Raw genomic sequence first — 22,707 nt, 5'->3', positions numbered from 1 at the left:
ATTTTAAACATGATTTGTTATTTAATTGGCCCGAGCTATATAAGATTAACCTAAGGTTTTATTTTTATCAATTTTTTTAGAACGACAGATTTTATTGTATGTTGACGTAACTTTTAATCGTGGGTATAACGTCTTCTTCTGTTGTTTTTATTTTATAATAATAATAATAATTATCAGGTAGGGTTTTACACAGTTTGACATATATCTTTAGAGCAGACAAGACACAGCCACCACGACACAACCCCTGCACACTACCGCCCACCGCAACCGCCGGCAGCCAGTGCTGCCTCACCTTCACGGTAAGCTTATTTGTCGTTTATATTATTAAGTAAAATAATACATGATTTGTCCGTTAACCCAAGGGATTGATTATATTAGCTCAAATTTGTGTTTCAAGGGTTAAAGTTTATTTATGATTGTATTATTATTATATGATGTCAATAGCTGGTGAAACTTCTTCTTGTTAGTAATCCTTAGATTAAAGGATCTTGTTATGTTCTGCTTCTGCATTCTTCATATCCAGTGATTAGCATGCTTAGCTCAATTAATTATTATTATTATTATTCATTCTGGTTGTTAGGGAAATAACACAACACAGGTTACTGTTGAAATATATGCTGATGATTGAAACTATTGTGTTTTTCAGTTAATGACCTTTACAGGAAGTATAAATTTATTGATTAATGCTTAGGAAAATAAGGATTAATTGAAAAAATCACATTTAGCATACAATTTTAATGGTTGATGTGTGTTTCTGCTTTCCTTTGCAACATTTTACGGTCTCGTACTTTCATTATTTTTGCTGCTTAATTTTGATATGCTTGCTAATACTGTCTACTTAAGTTTTTTATTCAATACTCCTATAGTTGACTGTCATTCATTAACAATGTTAAACTGGTCTTAGTTGGCAGAAGTATTTTTGTCTTATTTATAATGGATTTCAGTTGTATGAAATAGTTATTCGTATTTGGCTCATTGGGTACTTGATATGTTATGCAGATTTGATTTTGCTGCAATAATGGGAAAACCTTCAAAGAAAGTGAGAAAACTGCAGCAGAGAGACATGAGTTCTGACGATGATGATAACAATCTAAATGTAAGTAATTCTGTTCTTTTTTATGCCTCTATTGTAATAAAAGTTGCAAGAAAATAACTAAGATTCCCATAGGTTACATTTTCAGTTTAGTCAGTTTCATTTTGTATCCATCAGTTCAGTTTATTTTATGTATCAGTTTTATCTAACTTGTTAGCGTTTATATGGTCGTTTTGTTTTGTCCAATGTCGTTAATGTACTAATTAGTTTTATTCTGCAGGCGCAATATGGCATTGATAGTGACAGTGAAGAAGAGTATGACTCAGAAATGGATAATATGAATGTACAGGCATCTTATCGCATCTTTCTAAATATATGTTCTGTTACACTTTAAATGTGCTGATAAATAATTAAATGTTCATTTTCTCTGATAACACAGTTGGAGAACGAGGAAGATGTTTCTGGTAACAGTGATGAGGATGAAAGTGAGAGTGATGAACAAGATGATGATAATGAAGATGATGATGATGCTGCAAATATGAATATAGAAGACAACAATCATGCTGACATGGAAGAACTCGAGAAGGAGTACAAAGATCTTCAAAACAAAGAACAGTAAGATTCTCTTGTTCCATATATTACAATATTTGTTTTTATTTGTCATCATTCAATTTCAATCTCATGTGATACTTTTACTTGTAAACTTTTTGCAGAGATCTTTTCAGAAACATAAGACGTGACCAAGACGATGATGTTCTTAAAGGTCAAGCTGTTAAAAATCAACGGGTATGTGCTTCTGAAAATAACATAACTTTATAATCATCTTTACACACTAATAATGTTAATCTTTCATTTACTGTAACTTACTTGTGAATTAATAATATTATTGACACTGTTCAAGGCTATCTGGGACAAAACACTTGAGTTCAGAATTGTGCTGCAAAAGCCATATTCATCCTCAAATCGGCTTCCACAGGTTCACTTCAATTCACAAGTTTTGTTTAGTACAATTATACTCTTGTAACATCTATGTGTATTATGCTGAGTCATCATGTTTAATTATGATAATATTCTTCAGGAGCCAATAAGATCTGTTTTCTGTAATTCTAATGAAGACGTTAAAGAAGCTTATTCAGACCTAATCGATTCAACTAAGAAAACCCTCGATTCTATTCTTAAACTGCAAGAGGTAATATAATTATAATAACTTATTGTTTTTTTTTGGATTAATTAGGCTCGTTTATTTATGAAAGTTTTCATTAACAGACGCTTGTTGAGAAGAATCCGTCGATTATGGATGCAGCTGAAGGTATGCAACACGGTTTCACACTAACTGTTATGCTAATTACTTGGTTGATTTAACTTTTAATTGGCTATTAAGTTATTAATGCAAAAAATTGATTCTTTAGAAGGCGATGCTGGACAATATTCTAAAAGCATGGATGATTTGAAGGACTCAAGTGAAGTAGATGAAGAATGGCTCCAGATCTCTCAAATGCAATCTAGGTACACTTATATTTTATATTTTGCATAATGAATTTGTTATTAATGATATTGTTGTGGATGTGATGCAGAATTGCTCCTTTTAGAAACACGTCAGTTGATAAATGGCAGAGGAAGACACAAGTGACAAGTGGTGCAGCTGGCATGAAAAATAAATTTCAAGCCTTTAATCAGGTTTGGCTTTTGATTTTTTGGTTGCCCTTGTTAAGTATCTGCTGCAGCGCTCACCAGATTATTTCTGTTCTGTAGAATATTAGTGAACAAGTTTCATCATACATGCGGGACCCAAGTAGAATGATAAAAGGAATGCAACAAAGAAGATCTGTTGTCCCGGTTTTTGGTGATGTAAGTTCATATTTGCTCATTGCAATTTTTATTAAAACTGCAGAAAAAAAACAATTTCTAGAAATATTATTGAAGAAACAAAACTCAAGAACTGAATAGATAGAAAAGTAACCGACTTAACTCCTTTTTGCGCACTTTTTAACGGAACCCGTTTGCATGATTGTATCTATTATTAAATACAAAATGGAAATACAGTTAAAGCAAAACTACCCTTCACTCTGAACTTTGATTCTAGTCACTTGTTATTGGTGATGTTGATAATTACTCATGGTTTTTAAGACATTTGACTAGTTTAACCGATTCATTCAGTAACATGTGACAGTACTTTGTTTGGAGTCGTAAGTTTTCCTATTTTTCGTATCAGTTTTTTGGTTTAGTTATCAGTTTTTGATTATTAATTCAAGTTATTGCTTATGTTATTGGCAGGTTTCTGACTCAACTCTTAATAAGGATGAGGTATGAAGTTACTCAAACTTTCAACTTATTGACCCCAATGGGCTTTAGCTTATATCTTACTTTTTGTTTACTTTATGTGATGGTAATTTTATTTAATTATAACAAGATTTGATATTAAGCAATTTGACGGGTCAATCAAAAGTCAATTGTTTTAATGTAATTTACGTTGGATGATGACATGAAATATTTTTTTGACCAAATTATTTGTGGATTAGGTAATTAATGGTGATGGTGATCCTGAACTACTTGATGATTCTGAGTTCTATCAACAATTACTGAGGGAATTTCTTGAGACCGTTGATGCGGGATCATCTGGTAAGAAAACGAGCATTGAATTTTGTTAGTTATTTTTCTATAATTAGTTACCTACTTTTTAAAATCAACTCACTGTTGATGTTTTCTTTTGTTTGGTTATTTCTCAGAGACTGCATTTTATGCTCTGAAGAGATTACAAACTAAAAAGCGCAAAATTGTTGATCGACGTGCTTCCAAGAGCCGAAAGATCAGGTACTGATTGTTAATGAATTTGCTTAAAATGTTCAAGCTATTTGTTCATGTTTAATAATAATGGTGATAAATGATAATTATGAGCTTTTGAAATCTGAAATAAATTTTGCAGGTATCATGTTCACGAGAAGATTGTGAATTTCATGGCTCCCGAGCCAGTGAACATACCTCCAATGGCCCCTATGTTGTTTGAGAACTTATTTGGTCTTAAAACCTTGAAACCTGCTTCAGTATCTTAAGAAGTTGATTTCAAAATTTATAAAGTTTTGTAGATGCTGTGGTATTTATATTTAATTTATAGATTTTAGTACTTACAAATGGTACAATTTGAATTGTTTTTAACATAATGTGATTTTCATTTTTGGTATTATTCTATCAAACTGGTGTGATGGGTGATTGGGTGGTATCTGGATATTGTGTTGTTTCATCACAAATTGATGTGTGATAATCTGATTGATGTCTAGTTATTAGGAACTAAAAGGTCTTTACTTAGTAACGCTAGCTGCACCAAAAGCACTATTATATGCCGTATCTATATAACATACTAGTTTGAGTCTCGTGTACTTTAAAGTAATTAATTACAATAAAAATATTTTGTTTATTAAGAAGTAACTTTTGTTATCAATTCTGAGTCAATTCAATAATCAAAGGATTGTTAAACCAGATCTAACATCAAACATATATGTTATGGTGTACACTGTACCGTAGCGTGTGGAGTTGCAATTGTGCTAACTGCCCTCCTCACACATAAGGAGGGACGCTGGACGATGTGTCTAGACTCTAGACTGTCGAGCAATGGACAAAATCACAATTTATTGGGTGCCAAGTTGATTTCCGAAACACACCTACAAAGTGAGATTCGAATTAAACTAGGGAACAAATGGAAGGTGACTTTCAAGACGACAGATGAGTTGTATGAGCGGTTGGTCATGTCATATGGCCTGTCGAATGCACCGAGTACTCAGGCTTTGCATCAACAAGTTTGTCGTATACTTTGACGACATCCTAGTTTAGTCGCATAGAGAAAAGCTTAATGAGGCAATGAAGTTGCCTACCTTTGTGTAAAGCTTAATGAGGCCTGTTAGAAGCGGTAAACTTAAGACCAAGAACTCTACGCAGTTGTATAAGCCTTAAGACGGTGCGAAAATCAATTTATACAAAGGGAGTTTGTGGTTTACTCAGATCACCAAGCTATTAAGTACTTTCATACTAAAAAAACACCTTATTAAGGTACATGCCAGGTGGGTGAGTTTCTGGATAAGTTCAGTTATGCCAGCAAACTTAAGTCTTGTTGTGCTCTTGCCTATAATAAGCGGTTCACAGCTCAACAGGAACATCCCTCTTCTCAGTTGTCTATATGAACTCCCCATGACATGTTGGTAGACTTGGTTGGCCTACCTGGAATGATAGACAACAAAGTCAAGAACCTCATTGAAGACATATATATATATATACACATACATACATGCCACTCATGAAACAATCAAACAAAGGATCGATGAATGATGAATCAAATGCCAAGTATAAAGACGTCGATTTCATAGACTTTCTAGCCTGTTAACAGTACTTACAAGCACTACCCGTCGGACCCTTCTGGTTATCCTGAGAACTCGAGCGAGGCTGAGTTCTTCTTAAGTGAGGGAGGGCTGATGAGAATCTGATGCAAGAGTTAGCAGACTCTTATATGCAATAGTTGATAGGGGTAAACAAGACAAAAATGACTCAAAACTTGAAAATAACATAACTTGTGCTACAAGTAGAATTACTTTCCCAATCGAAAAAAAGATCTCGACGAGCTGGAAGATGCCACAAACACCTTTAGTGGTTTGTCCCAGCTATCAGACCCAAATTCCAACATTTGGGCCTCGGTTTCACCAAAGATGACTTTTCCACCAATTCTCGCAATCTACAAACCTATTCAAATTTAGCTTTACCTGTATCTATTATGTAGTTTACATTCCTATTTAATGTCTTAATTTTACTTTTTTATAACTGTTTTCTAATTTAAACAATTTGGCAAACCTGGCCAAATTTTATAAATTGTAATCGTTCAGAATCAGTTGAATTACAAGTAAGTGAACAGATAAACTTCCTTCAACTGATGTGTAACTAGAGACTTTGACGAATATTTTGTTCTCTTTAATTATTTTGAGTTTATCTATATATCCATTGTAATTACTACTATAATTGGCCCAAATTCACGTCCAATATCCACATGGCAACATCTTCCAAACAAATTCACATCTTTTGTAACTTGTAACCGAAACAAATGACATAAAAAATATAAACCTTAAAGAAACGACGCTCGCTCGTTAGGAACACCATTATTAATTCTTATTAATGGCAGTAATTTGGATGCCAAACCAAGAACAAGGTAATTGTCCCAAAAATATGAATCTTTGGCCGCCATCACCACACATCCGCCACCACCTTTTAAAGGGTTGTATTAATACACATTCATCATGAAGAAGAAAACCCAACCTCACCACCATCATCATCAACATCATCACCACCGGAATCAAAACCACAACAACAACAATAGCAACAAAGGCTTAATATTTGGCCGCCACCTTCGACTCAGCAGCCATCTCCTTCCTTTCGTGTCCGGCCTCATTGGTTGTTTTCTATTTGGTTTGGCCCTTGTATCATTTCTATCTCCTCCTATCAACCACCACCGTGTCTACCGCGGTTTTCATTATAATCATAGCTTGGTAATTATTAATCAAAACATATTTATTTCAGTATTTCATTATCAATTGTTATGGATTATTTATTTGTCTAATTTAGCATTCAAATCACCAGCTAGATGATCATGTTGATGAAGATACAATCGATTTTCGGGCGAATATTGGGAATACATCTACTTTTCTTGTTCCCGTAAGCATCTGATTAATTATTTTTATACCTTTTTGCGGATAAAACTAATTAATCAAATGCGTATTTGTTCTAGTCAATAACTAAACTTGTTTATTATTGAATATAATTGTGCAGAGAGCAGGAGGGAGTGTAGAAGATGTAATATGGACATCTAGTGAATCCAACATCTATTATGGTTGCTCCCAAGAAAGTAAAAACTTCCAAGGTTTGCCGGATTCTTAATGAATTTTCTTCAATGCGGTTTTGAGTTTGTGCGAGCTAAGGTAATTTTTTTGACATGACTAAAAACATGGGCCGTGTTTGAATCGAACAATCCAAACCACCAATCCGCAACCCACCCATAATACCGAAACGATTTACACTCCTAGAAGCCACACCTTTTTCTTTTACTAGAGAACATTACATGGTACGATGGCTCGCATGATCTCTCAAATCTCAATCCTGGCTAGTCACATGTTATTAAATTATTAATTGATTAATTGGGAAGTTATGTATATATATGACTTTTTTTTTATTTCTTAAAACTTAATTATGTAAAACTTGTAGATGCTGATGAGAAAACAGACCCCAATCGGTTCTTGATGATCATTACGAGTGGCGGATTGAATCAACAACGAATCGGGGTAGGTGTTTTGGACTATGTGGTGAATTGGTGATATAGAGTTCGTTTAAAACAGAAAAAAAAAAGAAGAAACACAAATTGTGGAGTGATGCATGTAAATATTTGCGACTTTTGGGTAAATGAAAGGTCCTAAAAACATTTAGTTTCTTCAATGTTGTATACATGATAACACGTACCCTTACATATATAAGTTTTAACAATGTAATTTTACGTAATATATTTGTCTTTAACAAACTGATGTAACATTGTTACATATATAATAATTACATTAAAATGTAGAAATATAATGTCATACATGACAGAAAGATACAAATATGTTATATTTTAAAATATAAGTAAGACTGATTTTAATAATCCAAAGTATGATCTATTATTTGATAGATTATAATCCATACTTACATCTTCATCAATGTCACACTGAACTTATGTTTTTGTCGCCAATACAGTTCCACCAGCTTAATTATCATAGATTTCACTCAAGAGATTTCACTCAAGGATTGTACATTTTCCTCATTTCGCTCATAATTATCGGTGTGCGAAATTGAGTGAAAATCAAGTGTAAAATATATGATATTCATTTATGTGATGTTGCTTTTTGCAACAAGAAGTTTTGAGTGACGTTGATCAAATTGTCAGTAAGAGTTATTATAACCATTAAACTATAGTTCGGATTATTAAATTCAATTTGACTAGAATATGCAGTACTTAACCCAAAAATATGTATCACCCTACTTTTTTTTATATCATGTAACATAATTAGTTTAATTCTTTTCTATCCAATATGTAGTTACTCGAACTGTAATGCAGATAACTGATGCCGTTGTTGCAGCTTATATACTTAACTCGACGTTAGTCGTTCCAACATTAGATAACAGATCATACTGGAAAGATCAAAGGTGAGCATAAGAGTAGTTATAAATTTAGGATCATAGCGATATAAATATATAGTTAATTTAGTACTAATGTTCTTTACCATGTAGCAACTTTTCCGATATCTTTGATGTTGATTGGTTCATGTCATATCTATCAAAAGATGTTAGCATTGTAAAAGAGCTTCCGATGATTGATGGAAAAATCTTTCAACCATATCGAACACGCGTACCACGCATGTGTGATCTGGAATGCTATGAATCTCGTGTGTTACCTCTTCTAGAAAAGAAAAAAGTTGGTTCTTCATCATTGACTTTTGCTTTCTTGTGGGTGAAAATGATCATTTGTTTGGATCATGTGTTTCAGGTTGTTATGCTTACAAAGTATGATTACAGGCTCTCAAATAACTTGGATATTGATCTTCAGAAGCTGAGATGTCGAGTCAATTATCATGCATTGAGGTATACGGATCCTATTCGGGAAATGGGCAAAAGATTAGTCGAGCGAATGGGGATGAAAAGTGAGCGATATATTGCTCTACACTTGAGGTAAACCCATATGATTTATAGACAGAAAAACATATTAAGATGAATATTTTTAGAAGCAGGTTGTCTTTAAATTGCATTATGACAATAGGTTTTCTATTGCTTAATTAAGGAGTCCCATCTTAGTATAGTGACTCTTTGTTCTTTAAATTTTCAACAATAACAGATATGAATCTGATATGCTTGCCTTCTCTGGATGCTACCTTGGTGGCGGAGACAAGGAAAGACGAGAACTAGAACAAATACGAGCACGATGGGACACATTACCTGTAAACCACATAACAATCCTTGATCTTTTATCATTTGGTTTCTATATTAAGACCAACATAAACATGCATGCATATATACATTGACACATTGAGCTTTCATATAAATACAACAGAAGAAAAACCCTGATACAGAACGAAGGCTAGGGAGGTGTCCGTTGACACCCGAGGAAGTTGGACTTTTGCTAAGAGCCTTGGGCTATGGGGAGGATGTTCATATTTATGTGGCCTCAGGTGAAGTTTATGGGGGTGAAGACACATTATTACCTTTAAAAGAACTTTTTCCAAATTTCCATTCTAAGGCCACTCTTGCAACCCAAGAGGAGTTAGCACCATTTGCGGCATATTCTTCACGCATGGCCGCTCTAGATTTCATTGTAAGTAACGAGAGCGATATTTTTGTTACTAACAACAATGGTAACATGGCTAAAATGTTAGCTGGAACAAGGTATGATACCACTAAACCAAGTTCATTCAACTTCCCAATTAAAAAAACATTCCATTTCATACTTAATTTATATCCAGGAGATACTTTGGGTACAGGCCAACAATTAGACCAAATTCTAAGAAGCTTTATCGATTATTTTTGGATCGTGGTAACATGACCTGGGAAGAATTCGCATCACGAGTTAGAACTCATCAGATTGGATTCATGGGACGTCCAAACGAGTCTAAGCCTGGAAATGGTCAATTCTATGAAGATCCAATTACTTGCATATGTGAGGATTCCAATAGTCACAACCAATGTCGAAATGATACTCAAAGTGAGAGTCAAAATCATTGTCGAAATCAAAGTGAGCCAAATAACCACGATGCTCAAGAAAACCATAGACATGGAAGCGAGTTGGACTTTACTGTCCAGGAACAATTGACTAACAAAGAGCACAATGTTTCTTTAGCACAATGCAACAAGAACGAAAATGGGACTCGAGCCGAAGACTTAACAGTAAGAAACAATTTTAATGTGCGTCATGGTGGAGGGGAAGAATGCCACCCAACTAACCCATAAGCATCATATCAATTTCGTGATTTTAACAATGAAGAACAAATATATTGTGAAATCTAGAGATAAGCTAGCGAATTAATCAGAGGAAGTCACAACATTTCAGTCACTCAAAAACATCACATATAATAAAAATAGCATATGACCAAGATAAGATAAATTAGAGCTTGTATAAATGTATCGTGTAAATTCAATTAGTATAGTAATTTTATATCAAGTTATTTTTCTACAAGGTTTCATTTTAATTCTAATGAATCATGAATCGGGATGTAGAGAAATTTGTACCTTAACTGTTACAGACAATAACCCGTTGGAGCATAATGAACAACAACGCAGTAGCAAAATCATGTTGTGAACCCGTTTTAAAACACAAGAATACCGATTTAAGTAAGCACCACGCCACTCGTCTCCTTTATACTAATAAGAAACCTAATTAAAGAACGATTACAAGTAAATGGCTCCCTACCATGTATTTATAATGAGATAGTTGACCCTCAATGCTAACCAATAAGTAATAAAACAATAAATAAAATTATCTGATGACCATACAAGACTCTTTAACCATCTTAATCTAACAACTCTGATTTTAGCATTATCGACTCCTACTAATTCGGCCTTGCATATATCGGCCTAAGAGAGGTTAAGGACATCACTGGGTTTCATAACCTATGATAGTTATTGGGACAATCATCTAATGTGGGCTTAGCGTAGACCGGTTACTAAGAGAGGTTAAGGACATCAATATAATTTATACAATGAGTTTTGAATAGTTCTTGGTACTGTTAAGTTGATCAAGATCTAGAAGGAAGGAGATATATGCTTTGATAATAGGAGGATTTTTAAGTTTCTATATCTGCCATGATATTAAAAAACGAAACGAATACCAAACTACAATAATTCTTTTTTTCTTTTGTCTTTTTTTTTCCTTTTTAGTTATGCTTTTCTTGTTTCTTTTGTTTTATGAATATATTATGTAAGACAAAATTCTGGAGTTGAAAAAATTACTGAGATAGAAGAACGACAATCCGTTAAAAAAGCAAAATCTAAGTGACATAGTATCGGTTTGGTAGGTGGCTGTCAAACCAGGAATCCATTCAAAATAGGTTGGAGAAGACCAACTATGGGGCGGTGTAGTCAGAAAAAGAGTGTAGGCCGGCTCAACCTTTTAGAAGCAGTGTAGTCAAAGGGCGTTGTAGTCAGACGACAGTGGTGGCGTGTGAGAACGCATGGATTCTCCGGTTTCCGTGATTTTGTTTGAGTGCAATAAGTTTTGAGAGAGGAGATTTAGATAGGGCCGAATCAACTTTTTTGAAGCCCAAAACATATGCTTGATAAAACGGGTGGATCAAATCGGGTAAAAGTTTGTCTTAGTTGCTTGGCCTATTTTGCCGCCTCTAAAGTTTTGGATAAAATTAAAGACGAATTCAAGAAGAGATATTGATTGTTTAGGGCTCGAACACCACAAATATTTATATATTGTCACTAATAAACATTGCATCTCTAATCTATCTATAACTTCTAATAAATGATTACAAAAGTCCATCATTTGTCATCTCATTGTTTCTTCTTACCATCTTATTTCCATCAAAACAATATACGACACATTTTTATTTTTTTTTCGGATCTACAATCCAATCCAAATGATAATTTCACGGATCCTTTTCATTTTCGGATAACCCTTTTTCCCTGCGAGCCCTAAGAATACATGTTTCATCTCCAATTACCTCCTCCTCCTTCTTCTTCTTCTTCTTCTTCTTCTTCTTCTTCTTCTTCTTCTTCTTCTTCTTCTTCTTCTTCTTCTTCTTCTTCTTCTTCTTCTTCCTCCAAACCATACGAAGTCATCTCATCCCCAATCACCTCAACAATCTCTCTAAATAAAATTTCAAGTCGTAATCTACAACCGCTAAATATATTACAACATGTGTGATTTCAAAGCTATTTTTATTATTTCATTTGATGCTAAAGGTATGATTTCGATTCACGGGTTTTTATACATTTTTAGTTTAATTTTCACTACCAGAAAATGAGTCATTTCTTTAAGGTGGTTTTCGTTAGAAAACTCATTATTCAATGATTTTTCAACAAAAAGCCAAGTGGGAAAACACATGTTGGATTGTTGAAAAAATCATTTCCAACCTTTTTCCAACAATTTTTTATCTGCAAAATTGCTACAACAGAATGTTGTTGCAAAGTTTTTACATTTTTCCAGCAAAACCTGTTTTATTTTTAATTAATCTTTCTAATTAGCCATAACTTTTCAACAAAAGTATAATACAAACAGATAACACAAATAACTATATATGTTTATAATGTTTTCTAGCGGAAATAATAAACACAATTGATATAAGTATTTATTGTTGGAGATTTAGCAACAATTAACTTTTAACGAAAAATCATATTGTTTTTTTTTTTTTTTGTTTTTTTTTTTTGCAATACTATAGCAAATTCAGGGTTACCTTCTTCCTTCTTCTTTTTGTTTGTTTTTTTTTATTGAATTTCGTATGAAATTTGTTGGAATTAAATTTTGTAGGGAAGTTTCATAGGAAAATGAGTTGCTTTCTAGTAGTTTTTCTACGTTTTTCCAGGAGCTGAAAAAGAGTACCTAACTTCAGATCGGTATGTTAATTAGACTATATAAACCATGATAATATTGACGCAACTTTATACTCACTTGAACTTCTTAGGACATGTTTGGGATTCCTTATTTACACCTCCTTATACCTTATATAAGGAGTTTTCCATAAGTTATAAAATCCTAACTTATGAAAACTCCTTTTTCCTTCTTTAAAATGTTTAATAAGTTATATTACCCAAACACTATTTTAATATATAAAAGTGAATAAGTTATAAGGAGGTAAAAATAAGGAAACCCAAACACACCCTTAATGGGCTTAAAGTATCTTTATTGCCAAACAATGAGTTGATATTAAAAGACATTGTTCCGGTTATTAAACTAAGAAATATTGATTAAAAAATGGGTTATGTAATGGTACTAGACTAAATATGATATTGTTAGGTAATCGTGTTATTGAGCTAAGATTCTTTCTTGAAGTAATATTGGAAATCGAGTTTTTATGCTAACAATAGGACTGCCACATTTTGGGGGTGTATATGATAGTCGGGCTCCTGGAGGAGGAAATGTAAGAAAAATACCTACCACGCTAACAACATTCGCTACATATTACAACCAAACAACACCAGCCTGGCGTGTTGTAAGTCACCTATTATTTATATAGTATAATTAAGAAGTTTGGTGTCACAAAATATTTTTTGAATATTTTATTAGTTTTGTTTTGTTTTTGTGTAAATAATTTTGATGTTAAACCAATTATAGTACCTTGGTGTGTTGGTTATTGTGTGGTTTGTTAATGCTTAGGAAATTAAGGAAAATCATCATTGCAGGTTCGAGGCTGGAGGCATCCTTTCTTTAAACTTGATTTTTCGTATTATTATTTTTTAGTTATTTTATGAGTTTTTTTTTGTCTAATATGTTAATCTAAGTAAGAGTTTTGGTGCCAATTGGTTATTGGGCCACTAGTGTCACATGTTAATATATTAAGAGTCTGGCGGTACCTTATTGGTGAGGACATATTTTTAATTTTGTTTTAGTTCTGATCTGTAACGAACGTAACGAAAACTGATTAAATGCTAGTTTTGTTTAGAATTATTTTTGTTTTGTTTTAGTTTCGGCACCGTAACGAACGTGAAGAAAAACAACCGAAATCGCATAAACTCATTTTAACACCTCGAAAATACCTCGTCTAAGTTTAAGCCAAAAATGGCATATTATAAAGTTTAAGGATTGAAAATAAAATTTTTGACTTTCAATCCCTTCGCGCGACGTGAACGAACCGTCCAAAGTTCCTTCGCGCTTCGCGAAGGAATGTGGTGTGTTGTAAAACACACATATTTTCCGCACCTTTTTATCACGTTTTTATTACTTGTTTATATAATAAATAATGTTTTTTTTAACTCGTTTTAACTTGATCTTACAAAGTTTATTATTTTGTGTAGGTTACGAGTTTTAAAGGAGAAAAGGTTCGGGTTTTTGAAGACTTAAAAGGGCCTTTATTATCAAATTTTGAAGAACCAAGTTAAAACCCGGCCCGAGCCCATTTGTATGAAGCCTTACATGAATATATATGTTATAATATAAAAATTAAAAAAAAAAACCATAAGCCCCCACCCTTGATACATCCGATCAGAATTAGAGCCAAAAAGAAAGAAATAAAGTTTGAGATAATTTACTTTTTAGTCAAAGTGTGTGTGTGGCAGTTTATGTGCGAATAATACAATATCATAACCTACAAGTTTGGGTTTAATTTTGGACGGCATAAAGCAAGCAGAAGAAGAAAAAAATATGATCTCAGTCCTAACTACAAGTTCCGATCGGCAGCAGTCCCTAGCACAAGAAAAAATATTTTGAAGGTTTGCAACCAAGGGAATAGAAGGCTATTCATCAAAGTTTATTGGTTTAATTTTCTGTTTTCTTTAATTATGAATTTAGTTTTTAAACTTATTAACTTTGTGTTATCTATTATTATTATTATTATTATTATGAGTAGCTAAACTATTTGCACTACCTAAGTAGAAATGAATATTGACATTGTTTGACAGTTTATTTGGTTTTGATTAGTTACACGACGTATTATTATTGAAAGCTTTATTTAATTCTATCTTTGATGTGTTAGTTATTGTTTTTATATAATTTTTCATGTGATTCTCCTTATTGCCTTGATTGATTGATTTTGTATCGTTTGGTTAGGGTTATTCGGTTAGGTCATAGACTTGGTGTTTTTGATCTGTTTGTGGTTAGCGCGACCATAAGAATCTTGAGTGCAATTAATTATTAAAATTCAATAGTTTCACCTTCCTTGCGACCGAGAGGTAATAGGGAGTCGGTTTGCCTCGTGTCTTTATTCGGTTAGGTTAGAATTGCGTGAGAGCGAGTTTTGGTCTTATCCGGTTTAGTTTTGCGTGCAAATACGTGTCTTAGATTGGGTTAGATATTGCTACCCCTTTATCCCTATAATTGCTAGTACCAGTTTTAAGAGGGTTTTGTGTCGTTGAGTCCGAGAGGAGATGCGTCATTAGGGTACCTTAGTAATATTTTTACCGGTACATTTATTCAATCTTCTTAGATTTGTGAGGGTTAGTTGGTGAGACCGAGAGGTAATCTAGCGAACTTTAATAAGTCTTAGTTAATTATTATAAGATCCCGGTGTCGTGTGATTAGTTAATTCCGTTAGCTGTTGAACTATCAATAGGATTCTTGCCTAGGTAGTTGTTTCTCCATATTCGTTAAGAGCTTCGTTAGTGCCGTTAAGTTTTCCAGTTAGTTTCGTTAAGTTAAGTTAAGTTAGTTTAAATAATTAAGACAAATAAATATATTATTTAGGCAAGACTTAGATTAGGGTTAATTATCTGAGCCGTTCTCACGTGTCTTTGTGTTCGACATCCGGACTTCCATTAGACTGTGCTGCTACGCGCCAGGTACACTTGCCGTTTATGTGAGATAGGATAGGTTGTTTGGTTTTTAAAGCTTAGTTGCGATTCGTGTTTTATTCATATATATATTTTCGTACATCAAGTTTTTGGCTCCGTTGCCGGGGACATGGTTTGAGGCGATTAGAAAACGACCCGAGTTTGGGGACTTACCTGTTTTCGTTTTACTTGCTTATTTATTTATATTTGTTTTTAGTTTAATTTTAGCTTAGTTAATTTTAGGTTTTCTTTATAGTCGTATGCGTCATACCCGCTCACAAGGACCTCCTAAGCTTGAAACGTCTGACGATACCGAGAAAGTCCAACCCGAGAGAGAGAGCGTTCTGTTTCATCGACAGGTTCTGATTCTTCTTCTACTTCTATTTCTTCCGCTTCTTCTAGGGATAGGAACATGTGTGACCAACCGCCTAGGAGAGTAGTTGCTGACTATGGTAGGCCGACAACGAATCCTCATTCAAGCATCACTTTACCGAACGGTGCCGCCGCTGGCAACTGGTCCATTCCTGCCCACGTCATGCAACTCATCAAAACCGCACTCCAATTCGAAGGGCTAGAGCGAAGACCCTTCAAACCACATCGACATGTTTGTTCAAATCTGCGAAACTTTCAATATCGGCAACATGAACGATGAAGCAATCTATCTCCGTATTTTTCCCTTCTCACTCACCTGCAAAGCCTACAAATGGCTGAAGTCACTACCTGTTAGATCCATCACCACTTGGGCGGGCCTACAAGAGAAATTTATGACCAAATTCTTTTCGCCATCTAAATCCGCTCGACTCCGTGAGGAGATTTGTTCCTTCCGCATGAGGTCCGACGAGTCTTTCGGGGAAGTTTGGGAAAGATTCAAGGACCTCTTTCTTAGTTGTCCTCACCACGGTTTAGACAAGTGGATGCTCATCGAGAAATTCTACAATGGAGCCACACAACACGTGAGAGAGATGTTGAACCAGACTGCTAACGGGAACCTCCTTAAGAACAAAGATCCCAATGAGTGTGTCGTTCTTTTTGATGATCTAGCAGCGAGCTACGAGGGGCACGGGGGCAGAAATTCTTCCACGTCATCGAGAGGAGTCCTTCAAGTCGATTCGAACACTAGCATGCAGGCGCAAATTGATGCTTTGAACAAACTTGTTAGAGATCTTACTATTAAGAGCGTCACGAAGTGTGAAGTTTGCCGAGGGGGTCACCACACCATTGACTGTCCTGTTAAGCCAGGTAGCAACCAGGAGGAGGTTGACTTCGTCAACAACCCCTTGAGGTATCAAAACCCCGCCTTCGGCGGGAACACTGGCTGAAAAAATCAGAATAACTATCGTGGGGGACAAGCCAGTGGCTACCAAGCCCAATACCAAAACTAGCGTCGATAGAATCTATTCGGGCAGGGGAGTTCAGGTCAGGAAAGTTCGAAACAAGTGGGGAGAGAGGAGAAGAAAGCCTCACTAAAGGAGATGATGGCTGAGCTGTTGAAGTGAGATGAGAGGAACTGAGTGACAAATGAGGCGAAATTTGCGGAACACGATGCTATGCTAAAGAACCAAGCCACGTCTCTAGCTAATCTTGAGCGTCACGTCGGAGAGATTTCCAGCCAGTTATCCGAGAGAGCACCGGGTTCACTACCGAGTGATACTGAGAAAAATCCGAGAGGGTTCGCCAAAGCTGTGACTACTAGGAGTGGTGCTAGAAGAGAAAGAGAGGCTGGACCTTCGAGAGTTGTCACACATGCGGTTGATGAGGAAGAGCAGGTGGACGAGGAGATCCAGATGGAGCCTCCTGCCGGCCGAGGCACACCAGCAGACTATTCCAGCGAGTACAAAGCCGGTCGATAAACCTTCATCTTCATCTAACCCACCTCTGAGAGTCTACAAACCCAAATTGCCTTATCCTGGGAGACTCCGATCGGATAGAGACGAGGAGCAAAACTCCAAGTTCCTTGAACTTCTCAAACAGCTTCACCTAAACATTCCTTTCCTTGAGGCGCTTACTCAGATGCCCAAATATGCTAAATTCCTCAAGGACATTCTTTCTAATAAAGAGAAGCTAGCTGAGGTCTCTTCTATTCCGTTGAGTGCTGGGTGCTCTGCAGTGTTGCAGAGCAAGTTGCTAGAAAAGATGGCCGATCCTGGGAGTTTCACGATTCCCTGCATCTTAGGTGACGATACGGTTCGACATGAATTGGACGACCTTGGGGCCAACATCAATCTTATGCCGTATTTTGTGTTCAGTAAATTGGGTCTTGGCGAACCGAGGCCAACCCGAATGAGTATCCAACTTGCTGATCATTCCGTGAAATACCCGCGAGGGGTGGTCGAGAACATGCTTGTTCGTATCGACAAGTTCATATTCCGGTGAATTTTGTCATTCTGGATATGAATGAGGATGATAGTGTCCCGCTCATTTTAGGCTGACCATTCCTTGCCACCGCACAGGCGTTGATCGACGTCTGTGAGGGCAAATTGATTTTGAAAGTTGGGAATGATAACGTCACCTTTGACGTAAGACATTCACTCAAGCACCCCAAGTCGGCAGACGACTCCTTGTATTTCGTTGACACCATCGTATCACATGTGCGGGAGTTTTTCACTGACATTTGTGGAGGACCTACCTTGGACCCACAGATTCTTGATAGGGAGATTTCAGAGGTCGAGATGGTTGCTATGACCACTCAACCATTGATGGATGACACCATGTCACCACCCCTAGATTCAGAGTCAGCTGTTGAGATCGTGCGAGATGATCCGAGGGACCAACCTTCTGTTGAGAGCCCTCCTCCTTCCTTAGAACTTAAGGATCTACCCGATCATCTGGAGTATGCATTTCTGGACAAGGAGAGGAAGTTACCCGTCATCATCGCGTCTTCCTTGACGGAGGTCGAGAAATTGAAGTTGTTGAAGGTGCTGAAAGCGCATAAGGAGGCGATAACATGGAAGATTATCGACATCAAAGGGATTAATCCCTCATTCTGCACTCATAAGATCCTCATGGAGGATAAATTCAAATCCGTCGTTCAACCTCAACGGAGGCTTAATCCGAAAATGCTAGAGGTCGTTAAGAAAGAAATCATCAAACTCCTTGATGCGGGAATCATTTTTCCCATCTCTGATAGCGCATGGGTTAGTCCTGTCCAAGTGGTTCCCAAGAAGGGTGGCATGACTGTCGTCACCAATGAAAAGAGCGAGCTTATTCCCACTAGGACCGTGACCGGTTGAGAGTCTGCATCGACTACCGCAGACTGAACGATGCCACTAGGAAAGATCATTTTCCTCTGCCTTTCATTGATCAGATGCTAGAGCGTTTGGCAGGCCAGCAGTACTACTGTTTTCTGGATGGTTTCTCCGGGTATTTCCAAATCCCGATCTTTCCCGATGATCAGGAGAAAACCACATTCACCTGCCCTTACGGCACGTTTGCCTATAAACGTATGTCCTTTGGACTTTGTAACGCTCCAGCTACTTTCCAGCGAAGTATGGTGGCGATCTTTCACGACATGATCGAGGATTCCATGGAAGTTTTCATGGATGATTTTTCTGTCTTCGGGAATTCTTTCGATCACTGTCTCTCCGACCTTGATAGGATGATGGCTCGTTGCGTCGACACCAACCTAGTCCTCAACTGGGAGAAGTGTCACTTCATGGTACGCGAGGGCATTGTTCTAGGACATAGGATCTCGAGTGCGGGGATCTAGGTCGATCGAGCTAAAATTGAAACCATTTCTAATCTTCCCCCGCCCACGTCTGTAAGATCCATCTGTAGCTTCTTAGGTCATGCAGGTTTCTATCGCAGGTTCATCAAAGATTTCTCAAAAATTGCGAGACCGATGACCAAGCTACTAGAGAAAGACGCTCCATTTGTCTTCTCTGAACAGTGTATCGAGGCGTTTGATCTTCTAAAAGACAAACTCGTTAACGCCCCGATCATGATTGCTCCCGACTGGTCTTTGCCATTCGAATTGATGTGCAATGCGAGCGACTATGCCGTTGGAGCAGTGCTTGGACAGCGGAAGGAGAAGCACTTCCACCCGATCTACTATGCTAGCCGGACCCTAAACAGTGCACAGGAGAATTACACCACCACCGAGAAAGAGTTGTTAGCTGTGGTGTTTGCATTTGATAAGTTTAGGTCCTATCTTGTTCTGTCCAAAACAGTCGTCTACACGGATCATGCTGCCACCCGTTATCTTTTCAGCAAACAGGATTCTAAGCCTCGTCTCATCCGATGGATCCTGCTGCTTCAAGAGTTTGATATCGAAATCCGTGATAAAAAGGGGGCTGAGAATGTAGTGACCGATCATTTGTCACGTCTTGAGAGAGCCGAGATTGGAGATGCTGGGGTCATCATCAATGACCACTTCTCGATAGAGAATCTCATGTTTGTCAAAGCCCAGGATGACGGATACCTGTGGTTTGCTGATATCGCGAACTTCGTTGTCGATGGTTCCCTCCCTAGGAGGATGTCTCACCAGCAAAAGAAGAAATTTTTTGCTGACGTAAAGTTCTACATCTGGGACGACCCGTTTCTTTTTTGTATAGGTGCTGATCAGCTTGTGAGGAGATGTGTGGATGTTGAAGAAGGGTGGCGAATTCTGAGCCACTGTCATGAGGGACTGATAGGAGGTCACCATGGTGCTGTTCTTACTGCTAAGAAGGTCTTCGATTCAGGATTCTATTGGCCTTCGATTTTCAAAGATGCTCATGCGTTCGTAAAAAGCTGTGACCGGTGTCAGCGTGTCGGTAACATCTCATCCCGACATGAGATGCCCCAAAATGCTATTCAGGTGTGCGAGGTTTTTGACATTTGGGGTATTGATTTTATGGGCCCGTTCCCGTCGTTTAGAGGGAACAAGTACATACTCGTGGCTGTTGATTACGTCTCCAAATGGTTCGAGGCCAAAGCCTTGCCCACTAACGACGCCCGAGTTGTAGTGAGATTTCTAAAAAATCTTTTCTCTCGTTTTGATGTACCGAAAGCCTTGATCAGCGATCGGGGTACTCACTTCTGCAACGCGCAGATGGAGAAGGCGTTGCAACGCTATGGGGTCACCCATCGGCTTGCAACTGCCTACCACCCACAGACTAGTGGACAAGTGGAGGTGAGTAACCGGGGCCTTAAACGCATTCTTGAGAAGACGGTTGGGCTAAACCGAAAGGATTGGTCTGGCAAATTAAATGATGCTTTATGGGCTTTTCGTACAGCGTACAAAACTCCGACCGGTTCCACCCCGTTTCGGATGATTTATGGGAAAGCTTGTCATCTGCCTGTTGAGTTGGAGCACCGTGCTTCTTGGGCGATTCAAACAGTTAATCTTGATCTTTCGACTGCTGGAGTTCACCGTTTCCATCAGATACATGAGTTAGAGGAGCTGCGGGATCATGAATATGCACACTCATATAGTTATAAGCTGAAGACCAAAGAGCTGCATGATAGGAAGTTGAGAGGTGATAAACAGTTCAAGTGCAGGGATCGGGTTTTGCTATATAATTCCCAATTACGATTATTTCCGGGAAAGCTGAATTCTCGATGGTCAGGCCCGTTCACCATTACAGAGGTATTCCCTTATGACACAATTGAGATTGAAGACGAAAGCGGGAAGTTTAAGGTGAATGGTCAGAGGTTGAAGCACTACATAGGCGAGCCAGTAGCTGATCAGACAGTCGAGGTGTTCTACCTTGACTCACTCACCAAGGCGTAGACGTGTTGGATGCATCACTCGGGAGATGGCCCGAGTTGTAGAGTGTGTATTATGATTTTCATTATTATATGCTTTATTTTATTATTAATTTTTTTTAAAAAGAAAATAATAATAAAAATAAAAATAATAAAAAAAAACAAAAACACAAAAATATGTTTATTTCTTATGTTTTTGCTTTCTGTTTTGTACGCCGCTACATGCAAGCGAGTTTGAGTTATTGCAGGTATTATTATGCGCATGGTAGCTTTGATGGCGTTTTGGAACTGGTTCTCCCGGGGTTGCGGCCGCGAATGAAATGCTATACGGTCGATCGATTGATACACAGCTGTTGAAGATTCTGCATATAAACCAGGGGAGTAACCAGTTCTCCGTTTTAATTTTGATTACTTTAAGTTTTTATTTTTATTTTATTTTATTTTATTTCTTTTCCTTGTTCTCATCGAGGACGATTTCGTTCTAAGTGTGGGGATAGGAATTTATTTTACTTAGTTGTGGGAAATTTTTTTTTAAAAAGTTATAAAAAAAATATATAATTAAAAAATAATAATAAAAAATAAAAATAAAAAATAAAGAGTTTTAAAGAGAAAAATGTCCCTTGAAAATTGTTTTTTGTTCTACGTTAAGCAGGAAATGATATTACTACCAATGTGCTAACGAACTCTCGGAACTTTTGAAGAATATAATATAATAATAAAAAAAGGTGATGGTTTGCATATCTGATTTGGGATGTGTCGGTAGGCCCAACTAGCTTTGATAGTCCTCTTTAGCAATTTTTATATATATAATAATTTGAAAAACGGTGAAACCGAATTTAGATGCTTAGGGAGGATTACCATAATCTGAAAACTTTGAGATGGTAAGAATTAAATGCACTTAAACCAGCACACACCATATGTCCATCTTTTTATGAGCTTAGAAATAGTTATATATTTTAGGGTGATATAAAAGATTGAAAAAAAAGAAAAAAAGAAAAAAAAAGAGAAAAAAAAAGTATGTTTTGAAAGTTTGTTATGTCTTGTATTATCCAAAGTTGTTTAAGAAAAGCAAAATGCTTGTGAAGAAAGTTATGTATTATAAAATGCCAAAGAAGCATTATTTAAAGTTAGTAAAAGAGGCCAAAGATGCACATACTAGACGGGACTTAGAGTTTACGTGTTACCTTAGGGATAGTGACTCTGAGGATACACTATTGGGTCTCGAAGGTTCTTAGTCAATAAATATGAAATTAGGAATTTATAGGACAAAGTCCAATAATGTTTAGGGATAGCTCGTACGACCTCCACATGACCATTCATCCATCAAAATTCCACCGAGTGCATCTAATTAGTACCATCAACGAGTCATTGGCTTATGGTGATTTGTCGAACCAGTTTGCTTTGACTCTAGTTCTTCTAGCTCTCTTTTTCTGAGATGGGGTAGGTGTAGCCTTGATTTTTGGACTTAAAATGCTTAATGCAATTGGGGGCTTGATTGGTTAGTGGTTGGG

General features: G+C 36.7%; 2 protein-coding genes across 3 annotated transcripts; both read left to right on the top strand.

Annotated features, from left to right (window-relative positions):
• Positions 1 to 263: 263 nt before the first annotated feature.
• On the top strand, positions 264 to 4,255 carry LOC143631618 (uncharacterized). 2 transcript variants are annotated; one of them, XM_077100331.1, is made up of 15 exons: positions 264 to 299; positions 1,000 to 1,096; positions 1,314 to 1,376; positions 1,473 to 1,648; positions 1,747 to 1,819; positions 1,935 to 2,009; positions 2,112 to 2,222; positions 2,300 to 2,342; positions 2,443 to 2,539; positions 2,608 to 2,710; positions 2,786 to 2,881; positions 3,308 to 3,337; positions 3,553 to 3,652; positions 3,760 to 3,844; positions 3,957 to 4,255. In XM_077100331.1, the coding sequence occupies exons 2-15, from the start codon at positions 1,019 to 1,021 to the stop codon at positions 4,081 to 4,083; spliced, it is 1,257 nt and encodes a 418-aa protein (XP_076956446.1). In that variant the 5' UTR covers positions 264 to 299; positions 1,000 to 1,018; the 3' UTR covers positions 4,084 to 4,255. The 2 variants fall into 2 exon arrangements, with proteins under 2 accessions (XP_076956446.1, XP_076956441.1); XM_077100326.1 differs by lacking the exon at positions 264 to 299 and having other exon boundaries at positions 919 to 1,096.
• A 356-nt stretch (positions 4,256 to 4,611) lies between these two features.
• Positions 4,612 to 10,088, top strand: LOC143633071 (protein ROOT HAIR SPECIFIC 17-like). Its single transcript, XM_077101433.1, has 9 exons — positions 4,612 to 4,824; positions 6,632 to 6,721; positions 6,836 to 6,926; positions 7,268 to 7,344; positions 8,151 to 8,239; positions 8,324 to 8,761; positions 8,925 to 9,027; positions 9,135 to 9,472; positions 9,550 to 10,088. Exons 1-9 carry the CDS (start codon positions 4,612 to 4,614, stop codon positions 10,031 to 10,033), a joined length of 1,923 nt encoding a protein of 640 aa, XP_076957548.1. The 3' UTR covers positions 10,034 to 10,088.
• Positions 10,089 to 22,707: the final 12,619 nt, after the last annotated feature.

The sequence above is a fragment of the Bidens hawaiensis genome, unplaced genomic scaffold (assembly GCF_021521415.1).
Source record: "Bidens hawaiensis isolate Kalapana, Puna unplaced genomic scaffold, B.hawaiensis_p1.1 tig00000512_1, whole genome shotgun sequence".
Classification (NCBI taxonomy): Eukaryota; Viridiplantae; Streptophyta; class Magnoliopsida; order Asterales; family Asteraceae; genus Bidens; species Bidens hawaiensis.
The sequence above is the reverse complement of the archived record's forward strand: the minus strand, read 5'-3'. Positions and strand labels throughout refer to the sequence as shown.